General features: G+C 34.7%; 1 protein-coding gene across 3 annotated transcripts in view; it reads right to left on the bottom strand.

The window, feature by feature from the left end:
• The window catches only part of IPO8 (importin 8), a 71185-nt gene that overhangs the window by 15549 nt on the left and 33040 nt on the right, over window positions 1-22596 (bottom strand). For all 3 annotated transcript variants that reach the window (XM_027129322.1, XM_027129323.1, XM_027129324.1), the window contains 6 exons: window positions 21610-21770; window positions 20663-20788; window positions 18661-18727; window positions 15323-15448; window positions 14622-14719; window positions 9688-9783 (listed from right to left, as the gene is read on the bottom strand). In XM_027129322.1, coding sequence (XP_026985123.1) covers window positions 9688-9783; window positions 14622-14719; window positions 15323-15448; window positions 18661-18727; window positions 20663-20788; window positions 21610-21770 — 674 coding nt within the window. The remainder of the gene's footprint in view (window positions 1-9687; window positions 9784-14621; window positions 14720-15322; window positions 15449-18660; window positions 18728-20662; window positions 20789-21609; window positions 21771-22596) is intronic.

The following is a 22596-nucleotide window of genomic DNA, read 5'->3' as shown; positions in this document are numbered from 1 at the left end:
AATCATATTGGAAATACAGTTGACCCTTGAACAACGCAGGTTTGAACTATATGGATCCAGTTAAATGCAGGGTTTCTTCAATAGTGAATACTGCAGTACTACACCATCCACAGTTGGTTGAATCTGCGGATAGGGAGCAAACGTGTATACACAGGGCCAACTGTAAGTTATACGTGGATTTCTGACTGTGCAGAGGGTCAATGCCTCTAACTCCTGCATTGTTCAAGGGTCAAGTGTAAAAAAAAAATGAGACTAAAAATAAGCATGATGTGATCAGAATTTCTCTTGAGAAAAAAAATTCCTAAAAAAGTCATAGGGATGTAATGAACGACATGGTGGCTAAACTTAAGAATACTGTATTGTACATTTGAAAGTTGCTAAGAACGAGTAGACATTAAAAGCTCTCATCACAAGAAAAAAATTTTTTTAACTATGTATGGTGATGGATGTTAACTATACTTATTGTCATGATCATTTCACTGTATATACAAATACTGAATCATGTTGTATACCTGAAATTAAGATAATTTTATATGTCAAATATATCTCAATAAAATTTTTGAAAAAGAAAATTCCTGTTGGTACAAGTAAGAGACCGAAGAAAAATAGTGGATTTCATACATTAAAATCCTATGACTCCAATTCCAAAGTGCAATATTGTTTAATTTTATTAGAAATATTTCCTAACAGTTACTTTCAATTAAAAGGGATGGGCTAACTGTGGAAAACAGATGGAGATTTCTCAAAAAAACTAAAAATACTACTACCATATGACCCAGCAATTCCACACTTGGGTATATATCCAAAAAAACAAAAACAAAAACACTAATTCAAAAAGATACATGTACCCCAATGTTCATAGCAGCATTATTTACAATTGCCAAGATATGAAAGCAACCTAAGTGTCCATCAACAGATGAATGGATAAAGATGTGGTTCTCACACCAGTCAGAATGGCCATCATCAAAAAATCTAGAAACAATAAATGCTGGAGAGGGTGTGGAAAAAAGGGAACACTCTTGCACTGCTGGTGGGAATGTGAATTGGTACAGCCACTATGGAGAACAGTATGGAGGTTCCTTAAAAAACTACAAATAGAACTACCATATGACCCAGCAATCCCACTACTGGGCATATACCCTGAGAAAACCATAATTCAAAAAGAGTCATGTACCAAAATGTTCATTGCAGCTCTATCTACAATAGTCCGGAGATGGAAAAAACCTAAGTGTCCATCATCGGATGAATGGATAAAGATGTGGCACATATATACAATGGAATATTACTCAGCCATAAAAAGAAACGAAATTGAGCTATTTGTAATGAGTCTGTCTAGAGTCTGTCATACAGAGTGAAGTAAGTCAGAAAGAGAAAGAAAAATACCATATGCTAACACATATATATGGAATTTAAGAAAAAAAAATGTCATGAAGAACCTAGGGGTAAGACAGGAATAAAGACACAGACCTACTAGAGAATGGACTTGAGGATATGGGGAGGGGGAAGGGTAAACTGTGACAAAGCGAGAGAGAGGCATGGACATATATACACTACCAAACGTAAGGTAGATAGCTAGTGGGAAGCAGCCGAATAGCACAGGGAAATCAGCTCGGTGCTTTGTGACCGCCTGGAGGGGTGGGATAGGGAGGGTGTGAGGGAGGGAAACGCAAGAGGGAAGAGATATGGGAACATATGTATATGTATAACTGATTCACTTTGTTACAAAGCAGAAACTAACACACCATTGTAAAGCAATTATACTCCAATAAAGATGTAAAAAAAGAAGATGTGGTATATATACACAATGAAATACTACTCAACTATAATAAAGAATGAAATTTTGCCATTTGCAGCAACATGGATGGACTTGGAGGGCATTATGCTAAGTGAAATCAGTCAGACAGAGAAAGATAAAAACTGTATGATATCACTTACATGTGGAATCTAAAAAATACAACAAACTAGTGAATATCACAAAAAAGAAGTAGACTCACAGATACAGAGAACAAACTAGGGGTTACCAGCGGGGAGAGGGAGGGGGAGGTGCAATATAGGGGTAGAGGAGTAAGAGGTACAAATTATTAGGTATAAAATAAGCTACAAGGATATACTGTACAACATGGGAAATATAACCAATATTTTATAGTAACTACAAATGGAGTATAACCTTTAAAAATTGTGAATCACTATATTGCACACCTGTGACTTATACAATATTGTACAGTAACTATAGTTCAATTTTTAAAAAGGGATGGGCTAAAATGATTTGTGTAAAATAAAATTCTGAGGTCTTAATATAAGTTCATTTTTAAATTAAACTTTAAAAATCAAAGTTTCAGGGGAGAATGGGATGAATAGGTGGAATACAGAGGGTTTTTAGGGCAGTGTAGTGAAACTAGTCTGCATGATACTATAATGGTAGATACATGTCATTATACATTTGTCCAAACGTATAAAGTGTGTACACCAAGAGTACACCCTAGTGTAAACTGCAGTCTCTGGGTGATAATGATGTGTCAGTATGTTCATCAGTTATAACCAATGCACCACCCTGGCAGAGATGTTGATAATGGGGAAGGCTATGCATGTGTGGGGTAAGGGGTACAAGAGAAATCTCTATATCTTCTGCTCAATTTCTCTGAGAGTCTATAACTACTCTGGAAAATAAAATCTATTAAAAAATAATCAGAGTTTCATGTAAAAATTTAAGACAAATTCAATATGTTTCCTTTAGTAAGCCAAACTGTAAGTACATTAGTATCAGAAGAATACTAGACTTGTTTAGGATAATATATAATATCAAAACACATGACTACATGTGGAACTTTTAAGATTGAGAATTTATAAAGAAATGACTAGTCTGATTAACTCTATTGATTTTGTCTCATATTCTGATATAGAGCATATATAGGACATAGGCTCTATTAAAAATTATTACTACAGTTAAATAATTATTGTGAATCAATGAAGCCAAAAGAAAATGTAAACTAAGTTTGAAAAACTTTTTGATATGTTTTAATAACAAAACTTCATTTTAACAAATATCTACTATTACATGCAAAGCCATTAAGAATACAAAGAAACTTTGAGGTTTCAAAATTAGTAAAACTAAAATTATCCGTTTATATTAAAATAAAGTCAATTATGGGGATTGATTATGCAGAATACCTCCATATACCACTATGGAGTGATCTGCAAGATACATTATTAAGTGAAGAAGGCAAGATGGAAAAAAAATATGTTTAGTATGCTACTGTTTAAGAAGGTGAGGAGAGAACGGATATAACTATTTGCTTTTTGTTTTTAAATGAAAGGATGAACTAAAAACTGGGGGGTGGGGGGAGTGTAGAAATGGGGAAAGAAAGAAATGGTAGAGGGGACAGGAATGGAAGCTAGATTCCCCTGAATATACCTTGTTTTGTAAATTAAACTTTAGACTTTGCATATGTTATATTCACAAAAAATTTAAGCAATCCCTAAAAGTTAAAATAAAATGAAATAAATAATCAAACAAACAGGGATTATGTTAAATTACTTTAAAATTTATGATTTGACTTGTTTGGCTATAAATATCCCTAGCATATGAATATACCCTTGAGATAGAAGGAGCTACTAAAAAATCTTAAACTGTTAATAGTGATCGTATGTTGGTGATAATATATACATATTAGTGGGGTAAAGTAAGTGAGTAATTATGATGAGAACCAGGATTTTGGGTGTGGGAGATACTGATTAGGATCAATTAGGTTAAGTAAAAATAATGTAGTCCGAAACTGGAAATATCTGTGTCTACTAATGATGGATTAATCTTAAGATAATATAATATGTATTTCCTGGTTCTCTTTTGTGGAAATAAAGACCTACTCAATAGCAAGGAATATCCCTTGTGCAGTCTTGGAATACCATTTCCCAGGGTAGGGCAGGAAATGTACAAGATGAAACTGGAACATCTAATCACACCAGATAGCAGAAAACTTCCAAAGGCTATGAGAATCAGGTCAAAAGCACTCATATGGCAAACTCAAGAGGCTCCCACTGGCCTAAGTTGAAAGAACTTTGTACACCTTAAATATACTGAATATATTTGATGTGTATCAAATAAATTTGAATCTATAAGGTCAAATAATACTAAAAAGCCAAAAAATAAAAACCATAAAAAACTCCTCACTGGTCATCTTTGGAGGATGCTCCAAAGATGGAGCATAAGGAAACAACATATTGTCTCAATCATGACAAATAATGGCAAATACTCAAACTATTCCTCAGAGTAATCTAATAATTGATGAGAAAACATTTCTCTTCATAGAAGTAATTCCACTCATAAATGAAGAAGGAATGACAGAATTAGAATATCATCACCAACAGCACTAAGATCATAAGACGAGAGACAACCATTCTGTCCCTAGTAGAAATACACACCACCACCTATGAAGTATTCTTGCCAAAAAATCACAATTGAATCCAACCAAATCTCTAGATCTAACTACCAATTTACAGGAAATATTGAGGAATTTAATTCTAAGGCATTACAATCCTTCAGCACAGTAATGGTAACTTCACTAACATTAGACAGTGAGTTAACTCACTTAACTTTCTGACATAGAAATGCTTGGGTACCAACTTTCCAATCCCTCTAACAACCCAGTTTTAGGAGTAAAAACCCACTGTACATACATTACATATGAAATTCTTACTTGCTAACTTCAAATGAGTCTATCCAGCTAAAAGCAATTCTTTTATTCAATTTTTCTTTACTACTTACTAGACTCCTCCAAACTGAAATTTCAACTTTTTTCATTTTCTACAACTCTTCCTATTTAACTGCAAAAATAAAGCCATTGGACTTAAGCTTCCACATCCCTTATTTCTACCTCAAGACAGATCTCTATATCAGCATTATCTAAACGGCACTGTCACAACAGTTAATAGATGTTCCTTGGGTTTGGAAAACAAAAAGATTCCACTGTTAATTAATTTGGAAAACACAGAATACTAACCACTCCCTTAGGCACATTTCCAGATAAAGGCACTAAGAATTCAAGCAATAATGAAATGAATTTTGTTTTATCCAGTTTTCCCCAGACCATTGAATACACTTTTTTATGAACACCTACTGACACCATTAGATGGTCACCATTTGAGTAATATCACTCTATTCCCATCTCCTGGTATCTACACTTTCTGTTTCTGTGAAAAAGATCATCTATTTTCCAAGGTAAACCTGTGCTCACAGGCTTCTCCCTGTCCTCATCTTATGTCTTATTTTTTCTGGTGTTTTCTATGCAATGTCTGCAATGACTCCCACTATGAATCTTGTTCTAATCTTCCACTCCCAATGCTACTTGCCTAGAACAGAACTAATACCTTCAGACCTCAACCTCACTGAAGATGAAATAAAGAAATTCTCAGAAAAAAAAAACAAAAAAAAAAAAGCAGAACTCATTGCTAGCAGACCTACCTACAAGAAATACTAAAGGAAGTTCTTCGGGCTGAAAGCAAGTGACCCAGAGGGTAATTCAAAGACAAAGAAAGACACACACACACACACACACACACACACACACACACACACACACTCCAGTAAAGGTAATTATGTAATTATAAAAAATAGTAAAAATAGTATTTCTTTCACTTTCTTAACTGTTTTAAAAAACAATCACATAAAATAACATGTTATAATTGTACTGTTGAAACTATAAAATGTAATATATTCAACATTAACAATACAAAGGATGTAGAAGCAAGATTCTACTGGAATAAGGAAATGACACCAGATGGTAACTTCAACCCACAGCAAACAAATAAAGAGAACTGAGAAATGGTAAATAAGAAGGCTAACATAACAAGTATATACCTGTAGATATATACTTGGTTGCCTTTTTTCTTAGCTTCTTTGAAATAAAATTACAAATAGAAATAATTACAAACAGTGTATTGTTGGATTTATAACATATATAGATGCAATATATATGACAGCAGTAGTACAAAAAGGGGAAAGAGGGAATAGAGCTATATAAGAGTAATGCATCTATATCTCACTAAAAATTAGGTTAATCTCAATCTGAAGTATATTGTGATAAGGTAAGGTATATATGGTAAGCCCTAGAGCAACCACTAAGAAAAATGTTTAAAATAGTGGGAAAAAAATTAAAAGAATTAAAATGTGACATTAGAAAATATGTACTTAAATCAAAAGAAAGCAGTAAAGAAAGAATAGGGGAACAACAACAAAACATGAGACATATAAATAAAAAATAAAATGACAGATTGAATCTATGTGTAAAAGTAACAACAGTAAATATGAATGGGTCAATTCAAAGATACAAATAGGTTGAAAGTAAAAGAATGGAAAAAGATATATCATGCAAACAGCAACCATAAGAAAGCTGAAATGGATATACTAATATTAGACAAAAACAACATCAAAACAAACAAAAAGTGTTACTAGAGATAAAGAGAGACAATTTTAATGATAAAAGGGTCAATTCATCAGGAAGATAAAACCATTATAAACATATATACACATAACAGAGCCCTAAAATACATGAAACAACAACTGACAGAAATAAAGGGAGAACTAGATAATTCAATAACATTTGGAGAATTTAATACTTCACTTTTGATAATGAATAGAACAAATAGGTAGAAGATCAGCAAAAAATAAAAGACTTAATCAACATTATAAACCAACTAGATCTAACAAACATCTACAGAACACTCAGCCCAATAACAGCAAAGTACATATTATTCTCAAGTGCACATGGAACAATCTCCAGGACAGACTATATGCAGGGCCATAAAATAAGCCTCAATAAATTTAAAAGGAATGAAATCACATAAAGTATGTTCTCCAATTACAATGGAGTAAAATTAGAAATCATTAACAGAAAGAATTCTGGTAAATTCACAAACATATGGAAATTAAACAACACACTCCTAAATAACCAGTGGGTCCAGAATAAAGCACAAGGGAAATAAGGACATATTTTGAGATGAATGAATATGAACACATGCCAAAACTTATGAATGTAGCTAAAGCAGTGGTTAGAGGGAAATTTATAGCTATCAATCTCTATATTAAAAAAGAAGAAATATCTCAATCTAATAACCTAAACTTCCACCTCAAGACTCTGGAAAAAGAAGAGCAAGCTAAACTCAAAGCAAGTAGAAGGGAATAAATTATGAGGATTAGAGCAAAAACTAATGAAATAGCAAACAAAAAAACAGACAACAAAATCATAAATTGGTTCCTTGAAAAGATGAACAAAATTGACAAACCTCTACCTCAACTAACAAAAGGGGGAAATAAGAGAGCGAGAGAAAGAGAAGATAATAATTACTAAAATCAGGAACAAAACGGGGTCATTATTACCAACCTACAAAAACAAAAAGAAATATAATGAAATATTATGAATTGCATGCCAACTAATTAGTTAATTTACATGAAATGGACAACTTCCTAGAAAGATGCAAACTCCTACATTAACTTAAAAAGAAATAGAGGGCTTGGGCTTCCCTGGTGGCGCAGTGGTTGAGAGTCCGCCTGCCAATGCAGGGGATGCGGGCTCGTGCCCCGGTCCGGTAAGATCCCACATGCCGCAGAGCGGCAAGGCCCATGAGCCATGGCCGCTGAGCCAGCGTGTCCGGAGCCTGTGCTCCACAACGGGAGAGGCCACAACAGTGAGAGGCCCGCGTAACCGCTAAAAAAAAAAAAAGAAATAGAGGGCTTCCCTGGTGGCACAGTGGTTGAGAGTCCACCTGCCGACGCAGGGCACATGGGTTCGTGCCCCGGTCTGGGAAGATCCCACATGCCGCGGAGCGGCTAGGCCCGTGAGCCATGGCCGCTGAGCCTGCGTGTCCGGAGCCTGTGCTCCGCAACGGGAGAGGCCACAACAGTGAGAGGCCCACGTACCACAAAAAAAGAAAAAAAAAATACAAGTAGACCTATAACAAATAATGAGATTGAATTGGTAATTTTAAAACTACCCACAAAAAAAGCTCAGGCAAAGATGGCTTCACTGCTAAATTCTAACATTTAAAAAACACCAACCTTCAGAAACTCTTCCAAAAAATAGAAGAGGAGGGAGCACTTCCCAACTCATTCCCAACAAGGCCAGCATAACTCTGATTCCAAAGCCAGACAAAGATACCACAAGAAAAAAAAAATTACAGATCAATATCTCTTATAAATACAGGTACAAAAATAGTTTTAAAAAAATACCACCTAACTGAATCTAGAAATATATAAAAAGGATCATACTCCATGATCAAGAAGGATTTACACCAGGAATTCAAGGTTGATTTAACATCTGAAAATCAATTAAAGCAAAACACCATATCAACAGAATAAAGGACAAAACCCACATGATCATCTCAATAGATGCAGAAAAAGCATTTGATAAAATTCAACACGACTTCATGATCAAAAGACTCAACAGACCACGAATAAACAGGAACACACTCAATCTGATAAAAGACATCTATGAAAAACCTACAGCTTACATCAGACTTAATGGTGAAAGGAATACTTCGCCCCCTAAGATCAGGGACAAGACAAAATGTCTCCTCTTGCCACATCCATTCAACATTGCACTGAAGGTTCTAGCCAAGGCAGTTAGGCAAGAAAAATAAAATAAAAAGCACCCAAGTTGGAAAGGTAAAACTCTATCTGCAGATGAGATGACCTTGTGTACAGAAAATCCTAAGAAATTCTCTGAAACTCTATTAAAACTAATAAAGCAATTCGGCAAGGTTGCAAGAAACAACATAAATACAGAAAAAGTGTATTTCTAAACACAGGCAATAAACAACTTGAAAATAAAATTAAGAAAACAATACCATTTATAATAGCATTAAAAAGGATGAAATATTTTATGAAGATTTTAATGAAAGAAACTTGTACTTGAAAACTACAAAACATTTTTGAAAAAAATTAAAGATGACCTAAATAAAAGGAAAGACATCTCATGTTCAGGGATTGAAAGACTAAATATTCTCAAAGTGACAATACTTCCCAAAGTGATCTACAGATTTAGCACAATGCCTATCACAATCCCAGTTGGCTTCTTTGCTCAAATGGACAAGCTGATCCTAAAATTCATATGGAAATTCAAGGGACCATAATAGCCAAAACAATCTTACATAGGAACAAAATTGGAGGACACAAACTTCCTAATTTCAAAACTTACTACAAAGCTACAGTAATAAAGATACTGCAGTCCTGGATTAAGGACAAAAAAACTAATTAAATCTGAATGAGAATCCAGAAATATATCCTCACATTTACAGTCAACTGATTTCACAAAGTGTGCCAAGATAATTCAATGGGGAAAGAATAGGTTTTTTCCAACAAATGGTGCTGAGACAATTTGATATCCATGTGGAAAATAATGAATTTGTACCCCTTCCACAAACCATATTCAAAAATTAACTCAAAATGAATTAAAGACCTAAATGTTAGAGCTAAAACCATAAAACTCTTAGAGGAAAATCTCTGTGAACTTGAATTTAGCAATGATTTCTTAAATATGATGCCAAATTGCATTGGGTATTTTTGTCATAGGATTTCTACCAGTAAACACAAACTATAGGCTATCTTTATAATTTTCCATCACAATATAAACATCAATCAGACATGCACATTTTAAATGTAAACATCAAGTAGGATGTTTTCTATACATATATTACCTGATCAATTCCCCTTCCTTTGCACTGAAGAATGATGACTTCAAGAAGTTTGGCTGCATGACATTCTGCATCTTCTCCTGCATCTCCACATAGTACCTGCAGTAATTAAAATTTCACTCAGCAGTAAATAGCAATTGCAAAAAATTTAATCAAGTCTACATGAAGTAAATATCACATAAAAATTCAGCCATTAGAATCTCAGCGTTGCTTGAGTCATAAGTTTACCTTGCCAACCCAAAGAAGGAAGTTCAAAACGAAGTTCATCTATCTTCTTCATCTACTCTGATACCTTATAAGGTGTAATAATTCACTTATTTAACTTTGGATTAATAAAATAGGCTATATGAGTTAACTATCTAGACAAATGAAGCTTCCCTTTATGTAATGCATCAAAACAATAAAATACAATGAAATCAAAAGAAAACAAAATAACCTTCTTCTTAAACAATTAAATAAACCCTGTGTTTTTCTGTTCCTTTTGAATTCTTGTCTATATGCACCCATTTTTTCATAATGAAACCATAAATTTAATATTACACACCTTTTAATTTCCTCATTTGGACTTCATAATTTGAACTACTTTCCATAGACATTATAACCATTTAGGACTATACAGTATTACAGAAGATGAGTATAACAAAGCTTACCAGCCTGTTCCCCTAATGTCAATTCTGTATTTTCACTGATATGAACAATTATACAGTGCACATGTTCATACACCTAATACGGCAGCCTTATAATAAGGTTCCCAGAAGAGAGATTTATAGAGTAGAGGCATGCTTATATTAGAAATAAAGAAATATGGAAAAATTAATAAGGGTTCAAACACAAGACATAAGAAAAAGAACAGACTTAACCCAGAGAATAAAAGTAAGATAGAAATTAGGAATATAAACAAAAAGAGGTAAAACAAACAGAAATCAAAAATAGATTCATTAAAAAAAGACTTAAGTAGACTTTTGCCAAAATTATTTTTAAAAAGCAAGCAAAATTTTAAAATATTATGAAAGACATAAATACAGATAAAGGAAAGATTAAAAATGAAAATACTATGAACAATATTATATTCCTTATATATTTGAAAACTTAGATGACCTGGATAATTTCCTAGACAAATACAATTTAAGAAAACTGAATTTAAAAGATATTCCAGATAAAGATGACAGATTGAACATCGCCATTCAATTTTATCCCTTCCCAAAGGCCATTAAAATAAAGGTAAAGATATTTTAGAAGCATATATCCACAAAGACAGAGATAAAGGAAAAAACAGACAGCTATAAAATTGTAGAAGCTGGAAAACAGATGGATCAGTGAGCTGAAACATAAGCAGGTAGCTAGCAAAACCAAGAACCAACCCTATTTACATAAACTTAAAATTCTACCTCAAGAGCAGTGTTTCTAGATCTAGATTCTAAACATGTGGGCTCTAGAACCAGAATGCTTTGGTCTAAATCCTAGTTCTACCATTTACGAGCTGTGTTTTTAGAAACGCTACTGGGTGGGCCAAAAAGTGTCTTCAGTTTTTTAAGTAAAAATAAAAGACACATTTTTCATCAAGAACTTTACTGAATAACGTATTCACCCTTTTGTTCCACTACCTTCTGCCATTTTTCAGGCAACTTCATAATTCCATCTTCCCAAAACTTTTTATCTTTTTGAGCCAAGAACTATTCCAGGTGCCTTTTACAGCCTTTACAGTCCAGGGAATTGAAATTTTTTCCATTAAGAGATTTTGTAAATACCAAAATAAATGGAAATCCAAAGGTGCAAAGTCTGGTGAATACAGCAGATGAATCAGAACTTCTCAGGCAAGCTGTAAGTTTTTGCCGGGTCATCAAAGAAACATGTGCTCTTGCGTTATCCTGATGAAAGATTATGTGTTTTCTGTTGACTAATTCTGGATGCTTTTCGTTGAGGGCTGCTTTCAGTTGGTCTAACTGGGAGCAGTACTTGTTGCAATTAATGGTTTGGTTTTCTGGAAGGAGCAGGGGTCCCCAACCCCCAGGCCACGGACCAGTAGCGGTCCACTGGTCCCATCACTCCCCATCGCTCGCATTACCGCCTAAACTCCGCCTCCTGTCAGATCAGCGGTGGCATTAGATTCTCATAGGAGCGTGAACCCTACTGGGAACTGCGCATGCAAGGAATCTAGGTTGCACGCTCCTTGTGAGAATCTAATGCCTGATGATCTGAGGTGGAGCTGAGGCAGTGATGCTAGCGCTGGGGAGCGGCTGCAAATACAGATCATCATTAGCAGACAGGTTTGTCCGCACAGAGACCATAATAAATCAATTGCTTGCAGACTCATATCAAAACCTTATCAGTGAGTGGCACGTGAAAACAAGCTCAGGGCTCCCACTGATTCTGCATTATGGTAAGTTGTATAATTATTTCATTACCTATTACAATGTAATAATAATAGAAATAAAGTGCACAATAAATATAATGTGCTTGAATCATCCCAAAACCATTCCCCCACCCCGCCCCCGGTCCGTGGAAAAACAGTCTTCCACGAAACCAGTCCCCTGGTGCCAAAAGTGTTCGGGACATTTGTAATAGAGGACTCCCTTCCAATCCCACCATATGCACATCACCTCCTTTGGATGAAGACCAGCCTTTGGTGCCGTTGGTGGTGGTTCATTTTGCTTGCCCCACAATCTCTTCCGTTCCACATTGTTGTACAGTATACACTTTTCATTGCCCATCACAATTTGTTTTAAAAACAGAACGTTTCATTACGTTTCAGTAGAGAATCGCATGCAGAAATATGGTCAAGAAGGTTTTTTCACTTAACTTACGTGGAACCCAAACATCAAAGCAATTCACATAACCAAGCTAGTGCAAATGATTTTCAACGCTTGATTTGCATATTTTGAGTATGTCGGCTATTTCCCACATGGTATAACGTTGATTGTTCTCAATTATTGTTTTGAATTGATCGCTATCAACTTCAACTGGTCTACCTGACCGTGGTGCATCGGCCAGCAAGAAATCTCCTGCACGGAACTTCGCAAACCACTTTTGACACGTTTGATCAATCACAGCACCTTCTCCAAACACTGCACAAATCTTTTTGTGCATTTCAGTTGCGTTTTTACCTTTCCTGAAATAATAAAGTTTAATATGCCAAAAATGTTGCTTTTTTTCTTCCATCCTCAATATTAAAATGGCTACACAAAAATTCACCAATTTTGATAAGTCTTGTTTTAAACTCATGGTGATATGACAGCTGTCACATACAATCTAACAAAATTGTTTCAAATGAAGTTAAAGACAACTAAATGCTACTAGAGCCATCTTACGGAAAAAACCAAACGCACCTTTTGGCCCACCCAATATTTATTCTCTGTACCTTAGTCCCCAGCTGTAAAAAGAAATATAGTAATATACTTATGTCATAGGATTATATGATACAGAAAGAAAACACTCAGCCCCTTTTCCCAAAACTGCATTGACTTGGTTTCTTTGTTTGCTGGTTTTGTTGGTTTGAGGTTTTGTCCCCCCACAAAAGGAAGAGAAACAAAATACAGTACAGTAGCTTACAAAATGGGCTCTGGAGCCAGATTACCAGGATTCAAATCTAGCTCCAACACATAACAGCTATGTGACTAGGTCAGTTTTCTAAACCTCAGGCACAATGCAAAATGCCTGTCTCCTCTTTAACAAAAGGTGATATAATGTTGCAAAGATTAAATAAATTCATGTGTATAAAGTGCTTAGGAAATACCAGTGTACAGTAAGAGTTCAATAATAAGACCAGAAATAAGAAATATATTTAACTACTTGACAAGTAGAAGGCCATCACTGTGAACGTCACTTTTACTATATCTGCTATAATACAGAGCAACTGTGAGTTATAAAGGACCATGTAGGATTGTTATGTTTTCTGCCTTTGCTTTCTCTTCCCCTTTCCCTCACTAGCAGCTGTCTCTATAACTTAGGAAAAAACTGAAGACAGCCAGGTGATTATGACTTAACAAGCTGGGTTATTACAGAGCAATATGAGTCTTCAAAAATCGTGATTCTCCTCCTGCTGTTTACATGTGATGAAACTTAGTGACTTCCCAAAATCTCCCAGGCTCTTTATAACCGAACTGAGACCTCCATCAGATAAACTGATTATCAGTTCAGCGCTTTTAACAGAGTCTGGTACACATCTCTTCTAGGGAGGAAAATAGGTTGTACACTAGCTATCTTACTCCCAACTCCAAGGCCAAACTTAGGTTTCTGGCTATTTGAGCTTTCTAAAATCTGCCATCTCTATGCAATACAGTTTTATATTTATGTATATATTGATACATATATTCACCTAAAAGAGGAGGAAAGCATTAGTCAACAATGATTCCCAGATATAACCAAGAGGGCCAAATCTAACTTGTGACAAAGATAACATAGTAGACAATCACGTTTGTGCATAAATACAACAGTAGCCACTATGTGGCTTACCAATTATCCTGTATTGAGCTAAATGATGCTGTTTTTCCAACTATTCCAATTTTTTGTCTTATGTTATTTATGTTCAAATTACCTATATCTAGTGTCTTCTAATATATACATTCAATTAAAAGAAAAATCAATAATTGACAAACTGTGTGGTATTTTCCTAGCACTCTTTTTTAATCAAGGAGCAAGTCTGCATTTTTGAAAGAAAAAACACGAAGAAAATTATTTACCTAAGCATTATAAAGTACACAGCTATAAAAGTAGCAAACATTCTTAAGTATAACACACAATATGAAATTTTCAGATAATTCCAAACTCCATTTGAAAATACAAAATGACAAATATATGTTGATGAAAGCAATACAGAACTAAATGTATAAGAAACAAATTGAGAGAGTACCTGAAGTAAAATACAACATTAGTAAGTAAACGTTAGTAAGTAAACCATTAGTAAGAATCACTATGACAAATGTTTAGGACATGCTTACCTTTCTACACATTGTAAAAAGTATTTCTAAATGCTTTGGATTTGATAGTAAAGTATTTGTATCTATTGTCACATAATTATGCAGAAGAGGCATCATGTCTGGAAAAAAATTCAAAATCCCAGTGAGACTTGAGTAACAGAAGTAGAAATAAATTATTACCACTGAAAGCTTATTTCTGTAGCACCCACACATTACTATCTTCCCTTGCAACCACAAAATGCTAGAAATGAAAGTGTTAAATCCACCTTTTCTATAAATGAGAAAAATGTGGATCAGAAAGACTAAAATGCTCATCATTTATTATAGTGATTGTTATTAATTTTATTCTTTTTTTCCATAGCACTCATCACCATCTGACATACTGTATATTTACTTACTTGGCTGTGTGTTTCCTACCGTCTCCCTCCCCCCACTAGAATGGAAGTGTCAAAAGGGCAAGGGCTGTCTATTTTTTTCACTGATGTATTGCTGAGCTTAGAACAATACTTGGAATATAGTCGATATTCAGAAGATATTAATAAATATATGGATATATACTCTGACTGCAAAGTAATTTAAGATACAGTAGGCAATACGGTTTCCCTCCTACTACCTCTATTCCTAGGGCTGAAAAACACTCCTATGGTAGCACCACCCTTTACTCGAAAATAATATCTATTTAGACACAGAAAAGCAAAACTGTTACATGGTCAAAGTCATACCTGTAAAATATTCAAAACAATCCTGCTGAAAAATCTCATATAATATACCTAGAAGTTGCCACATTTGAGGAGAAATACCATGGCAGGTTAAACTATATGCCAGTGAAAGAATTTCTTCATAGAATTCTAGAAAGAAGAAAATCTCTAGTTAGAATCCCAGGAAATAGCAAAAATTAAACACAAAGACCACTCAGAAGAGGATTTAGGCTATACACTCACACATGTTTTACATCTAATGTACTTTTGAGCATCTGTTTCTCAGCATTCACATCTTCAGCTACATCTATTTGCCACCTTCCATTTCTTACCAAGATCTGCCCCCTACTCAATAAGACAAGCCAAAGATTTGTTTTTACTAAACTTACTTATAATACTGAAAAATTATATTTTTTATATAGAAAGTATAGTTTATATATATATATATATATATAAAACTATATTAGAAATGAATACAAGAAGGAATAGATTATTGTAAGTGGCTCCTACACAGGATTTTAAATTTACAAATAATGTTCTTCAGAGAGCTTAATTAATCTAGGTGAAAATATCTGTCTGTCTCACATATTTTTACAAACTATATACTGGACAGTATTTCGTCAATTTACAAAGCTTGTAAAATTTGTACAGTATTTCTTAATTTACCTCAAGACAATTATACTCAAAGTAGAAGAGTCCAAAGGGAATGTGCTTGCATTTGTACATATATTTATTATTATTACCCTCACTCAAAAGCAAATTATATCTAAACATACAATCAGAAAACACAAACCTCAATACAAAAATTTCAAATAATTCCTACCATGTCACTGAACAAAAAAGTTTAATTTCAAAGTTAATTATTTTTTTTCCCTTCTTATTAAAAGGAACTAATATTCACCCTGGAAGTTTGAATAAAGTTTTTTTCTGTAACATTATTTAAAACTTAATACATTCAAAAGCTAGTAATACAGATATATGCCTTACCAAAAGCAAAATAAGACGGAAATCATAGATACTGGGAAATAATTTGTTATGTAAGACAATCACTTGAAATACAACCAATTGTCTGAATATAAAATTTCTGAGAGTTCTGTTCAGGAAAGCAAATGCCTCTTCCCTAAAGTGAAGCCTAAAAGGTAGAAATATTTCCTTTCACATTCGTGACAGCTACGGCATGTGTGCATTACCTGGCTACTCAGATGCTCAAGACCAGGACTCTGAATCTTGAGGGAGAAACTAGAAGGCACAAAGCTGTTCCAGTTTTGGGGGGCGGGGGTGGGGGGGACAGGGTCTGTGTTGGAGTCTGGACTATGGTAGGCGGCAGCCTAGGACCCAGTGTTGACAAAGGCAGCACTGGCCTTCTAAGCAGACCACTATTACGGCAGAATCCTGGCTGGCTCTGGCCAACTCCAGCCTTCCCACTGCTTTGGTGTGCTACGACTATCCTTCCGCTAAATTCCATTTCTGCTTAAATTGACCAGAAGTTTTTTCATTTATTCTCAACCAAGAAGACTGACTATTAGGGTAGGATGGTTTTACTAACTTTGACTTACTGCATAAGATAGAACAGTTAAATCGGTAACAGCTAAGCCTAGCTTCTAATAATAAATCAACTTCATGAGTAAATTAGCAATGAAAACAGGCAAAGGAGGGAGGGAGAAGTGGGACAATGGAAAGAGATTGGACCCACGGACATAACATGGTCAGACTACTGTGGCGGGGGTCCTGGATTAACAGATTCAGCCCATGACATCTTCCAGAACAAGTTTGGTTGTTGCTGTTTTTTAATCTGAGATCTTGCATAGCCAAATATTGATTCAAAAAAGGGCCACTAACATTATGTGCATCACAGCTGAAAACATAAGAGAGATCAGTTATCACCCTGGGACTAGGGATGAGATTAGAGACGACAGGCAGCTGAAACCATGGCTTTCTCCTCTGCCCACCACACCCAAGAAATAGGCCCCTTTCCTTTTTTTAACATCCTGATGTTGTAATTGCTCAAATTAAATATTTGGTGTAGGCAGATTACAGAAGGTTGGTATAAACTACTTCCCTTTGCTTTACTTTACAGTTTTTTCCTCAAGATTACTTTACTTTAAATTTAAATGGAGATTACATCCTTGTAACTTATTTATTTTATACCTAGTAATCTGTATCTCTTAATCCCCTTCACCTGAAATAAATAAGTTACAAGCATGTAATGCACAGCACAGGGAATACAGTCAATATTTTATAACTTTGTATGTAGCATATTCTATAAAAATATCAAATTACTACATTGTAATCCTGAAACTATTATAATACTGTAAATCAATTTAAAAATTCACGTTTGAAGTCCTTAAAAAAATTTTTTTTAATGGAGAATTTTCAGTTACAATCTCTCCCATGAATAAGGACATAAGTGAATATACTCTTTTTGAGTGTATCAGAATCTCTGGAATTATGGTCCAGGAATCTTCATTTTAACTAGATCCTCAGTGATTCTTATGCACACCAAAGTCTTAGAACTACTGCTTTACAGCAACTATTTCAAAAGTAAGGAGTACCCTTGGCAGGGTGCAGGATAATCCACTGAGATGGGAGAAGAATGTTATTAGAACACGTAGTGAATATATACATATATATTTATATTTAATCTCATGTTTTTACATTTCTATTTTTATGTATGTAAATGTAGTACAGTAACATGTATATTGCCTATAAATAGGTATTCAAATATTATTCACATACATTAGAAGTACATGCTCAATTTTTTACTAATGGTGTGAATGATAAAAAGTTTGGAAACAACTGCTCTTAGGCAGTAGCATGCTTTTGTTCCATCTTTCTATCTATACACTATACAGGTTGCATTTCCCTCATGCCCACAAGATTTGGGGCTGGCATCTTCAAAATGCTTGGATACTATGAAAAAGTTGTCTCCTCTACAAATTCCAATCAGTGTATAACATCCAGCATTAGCTACTGATTCTACTCAGCAGTCAGGCACCATAACAGACAAGAGAACAATTAATTCACACTTCTGATAGGATATATGTCTATCATTTCACATTTTTCAATCCCAGATTAAAGTAACCTCACCTGAACCTCATCCCAGTTCCTCCTTTCTAAAAAACTTTAAATACTCTGTTCTTTAAAAACTCCAAGACCAAAAATTCTTAACTGGATATGTTAAGCCTACCTCTAAATGAAAATCTGGATGCCTATAATCAGAAAGTATATCTACAAATTGAACAGAATGCAAGTCTCTCTTTCTCAAAACTGTCCATCTTGTTGAATTTGAAGGGCTAAAATGCATTTTTCATCAAATTTAAAAAGAGTCCCAATTTACCTTTTTATTCTATGTTTGAACTTACCAATTACATGTTTCTGTAAAACAAGATCAATGATCCGTAGACAGATATTCTCTAACTGCTGAGTAACCTAAAGACAAATTTTAAACATTTAGTTTAAAATTCATAACTCTTAATTTAATCTATAACTTTAATATTATCCCAATAAAAATACCAACAGAACTTTTCTAAGAGAAATTGAGAATTCTAAACTTCACGTGAAAAATTAAACATGCAAGAATAACCAGGAAATTCTGAAAAGTAGACTCATGATAGAAGTGGCAGTTAAATTCATAATAAAATTACAAATTAAATTACTTCCTTATCTCATATTTTATACCAAAATTAATTCCTAATATATCTAGGATTTCAATGTGAAGGCTTAAGCCATAAAAATACTAAGCATCTGTTCCAGATTTATAATTCTGCTCTTCATACATTAAGTATTTGTACACGTGTAAGTATTTCTTTTAAGGAAATCTTGTTTTCAAAGTTTGCTTTTAGTAAGTTAAAGTTCAAAATCATAAGACTGGTAGTCAGGAGACCAAGATTCCAGTCCTTGTTTTGCCTCTAGTTACCTATGACCTTGGTAAAGCCATTTAGCTGAAGGCTTTAAGTTTTTTCATCTGCAGGTTAAGGAAGCTGGATTTGATTAGTGCATCTCAATTTTAACCCATGCCTCCCTTGATAATCACAATAAGGTCACATGCTCCTTTAACTTTACGTGAAATTCAAAATAAAATTAATATCAAGAATTTAAAAATTAAAACAAAAAGATAAAATGCTGTTTTGTCTTCAAACTAACCCTGCTGCTCATTCTACTACTGCCCATCCTCCACACACACATATTTGGGAAAACTTGACAAGGCGATGTCTAAGTTCTCTTCAAATTTAAAATATAAGTTCTACATATAAAGTGAAAGAATAATCCTTAAGTATACATGTAACTTAACTTGGAAATCTCACTTTTACTGATAGGCCCATACTGTTTCAACAAGGACACAACAATACAATAATGAATATGGACAAAAAAATTCACACTAAGCCTTTTAGGCAAAGGAAGCCCTGCCCAGGAGAAGAAAACTGAACCATTTTTAAGAACCTGGTAAGTGTCCATTGGTATGTGATAAACACAGGATAAGTCAACAGCCACAGGGTTTAACAATGCTATTTAAAGAACCAGCACCTGCTTCCTAAGTCCCACTGTACAAAATGAGAGCTGCCATCATTGCCAAACGAGTCAACCGTGCTCACAGAAGTAATGAACACAAATCTAATCCCAGTCAAGTACAGGCTATATAATATATAATACTTGGGGAAGAGAGCAGCAGGTTTTAGGTAGGGATTAACTGACATATTATCAGGATATATCAACTGACTGCAACCCCAAATCTACAACTTACTAGCTCTATGAACATGATTCAGACTCTTGATACTACCTGAACCTTGTTTTCTGCTTCTGCAAAAGGACACTACCATTACGCACTGTATGGCAGGGTGACATAGTAACATTCTATCAGCTAACGGATATGAGAGCACTTAACAAATGTTTGCACAAATTCTTATCCCAATATTGTTCTGGAACTCAGTTTAGGAAAGATGATGTTTTAAGCTCTTCTTCCCTTCCATTCTCAGATATTTGTCACATCAGCATTTTGTTCCATTATTTAAAATTTGCCACCGTGATTGAATGGCAGTCTCTCTCTGCCAAGAAGACCAGACTATGGATTCCAAAAAGCAGGGCTCATGTCTTATTCAATTTGATATCCCCCTAAACCTAGCCCGGCACATAGAAGATGTGATGAACTGAACTAAGCTTAGCACAAAGAGATATACTACATACTTTAAAACCACATGTAATATTTCCCTTCAATCATTTTAATACTTTTCTTTAAAATTTGAGGGTAATTTTTAAAATCCAGCAACATAAATAGCAATTTAAAGGTTAAGACTTTAAAATTCATCACCAGTGATCATATAAATTTCAGTTACTATAATGACATAATAAAACACAAAGAAATCCTACCTCTTTATGATCTTCTACAACTGTCAAGATAGTATCAATGGTATGTAAAATTCCCATAGCCATTACGGTTTTGTCTTCGACTTCTTCGTATTCATCACTTTGAAGAACTTTGCCAAATATCTCAGCCTATGAAAATAGCAAACACATTCAACAATTAGTACTGCTATACCCACCCTTCTCTATAAGTTAGCAAAAGGGCAGTGTCGGGCTTCCCTGGTGGTGTAGTGGTTAAGAATCCACCTGACAATGCAGGGGACACGGGTTCGAGCCCTGGTCCAGGAAGACCCCACCTGCCGCGGAGCAACTAAGCCCATGCGCCACAACTACTGAGCCTGCACTCTAGAGCCCCCTAGCCACAACTACTGAGTCCCCTGTGCCACAACTACTGAAGCCCGCGCACCTAGAGCCCATGGTCTGCAACAAGAGAAGCCACCGCAATGAGAAGCCTGCGCACCACAACAAAGAGTAGCCCCCACTCGCCGCAGCTAGAGAAAGCCCATGTGCAGCAATGAAGACCCAACACAGCCAAAAATAAATAATAAATACATAAATTCTTTAAAAAAAATAAAAAAGGGGGAGTGTCACACATCCAAATGTCAGCATTGCTCAAACTTTAAGATATGCACTTTGTGAATCAATGATAGAATCTGTCATGTTTTAAACATGGGCATTTTTCCCTTATCTAGTCACTAAAGTGGAATATATATTAGCTATTATAATCAGATAGCAAATAATTAACTTCTGGTTGTCATTAAATAAATAAATCCAAAATCTAGGAAAACTTAAAAGTATATATAGAAATTATTAACTGTCAGAATTATCAGAGCAAATATTTTTATATTAGCATTTCAATTACATGTAAACTGAACTCCAGATTTTGGAGTTTAATTTATTTAGATTATTCAAAGCCTTTATACCAACTAACATAAAACTTTGCCCAGTCTTACCAAGTGTTGAGTCATATCAACAGCAATTGAGGCTACCTCTTGACTGTATTCACATATCATCTTCTGGATAACATTAGTAACATCATCATTTTCTGTCTCTCTAACAATGTGCAACAGCTCCTGCATAATAGGCCTCACGTGTGGCTTCATATATTCCTTAGCTAATGCAATAAAAAACAAACTCAGTAAAAAAATTAGCCATTGACAAGTGGTGAAGGAAAGTAACTTGGTCACAAGGTAAATAACACAGAGTAATAGCTTCTAGATAACATATTTGCTTCACAGTGAGTAAGTTACAAAGCTGTACCAAAATAATATTCACCAATGTATCAATTTTCCCATGAGTAACATAGGGATAATCAGTTCAGCACAGTAAAGAACTGTCCTGCCCAAAATGCCAATAGCACCCACTGAGAAATTCTAATTACACATGTGCTCTGTCATCAGCATGACTTATCAAACACGAATATGTTATCATGATACAGTATAAAAAATCATGTACATAAAGACTATGCCCAACACTGATGTGCCTGTTCCCTCCCCCACCCCATCTCTAATCACCCTTCTCCCCACATGTGCTTATGCAATACTGTCCTTCCACTGGAACACTGTTGAATAGAGGTAAAAGTTCATGTTCTTCATAAAGCCAAATTTACTTTCAAAGGTTTATTTGAATTTTGAACAGAACATTCTTCTAAACAAACAAATGAGATATGTGTTATCACTCACTAGAAATACTACTTGCTACTTTCAGAACTAGCGGAATCATAGAATCCTAGAGTTGAAAGGAATCTTAAAGCCATCTAGTCCAATCCCCCTAAATTTAAACATACAGCATCTAAGTCTTAACATATCATGGGCCTTGCCCAGGTCTACATAGCAAGGTAGTAGCACAATCAAAACTAGACCCCCAGGTCTCTTGATTCCCCATCTACCAATCATCAACTTCTTTTCTAATCTAAAATTTTTCTGGAAACCACAGTCAAC

This window comes from Aethalodelphis obliquidens, unplaced genomic scaffold (genome assembly GCF_003676395.1).
Source record: "Aethalodelphis obliquidens isolate GAN/ISIS:26980383/991018 unplaced genomic scaffold, ASM367639v1 scaffold36, whole genome shotgun sequence".
Taxonomy (NCBI): Eukaryota; Metazoa; Chordata; class Mammalia; order Artiodactyla; family Delphinidae; genus Aethalodelphis; species Aethalodelphis obliquidens.
This window is presented reverse-complemented; position numbering and strand designations above follow the sequence as displayed.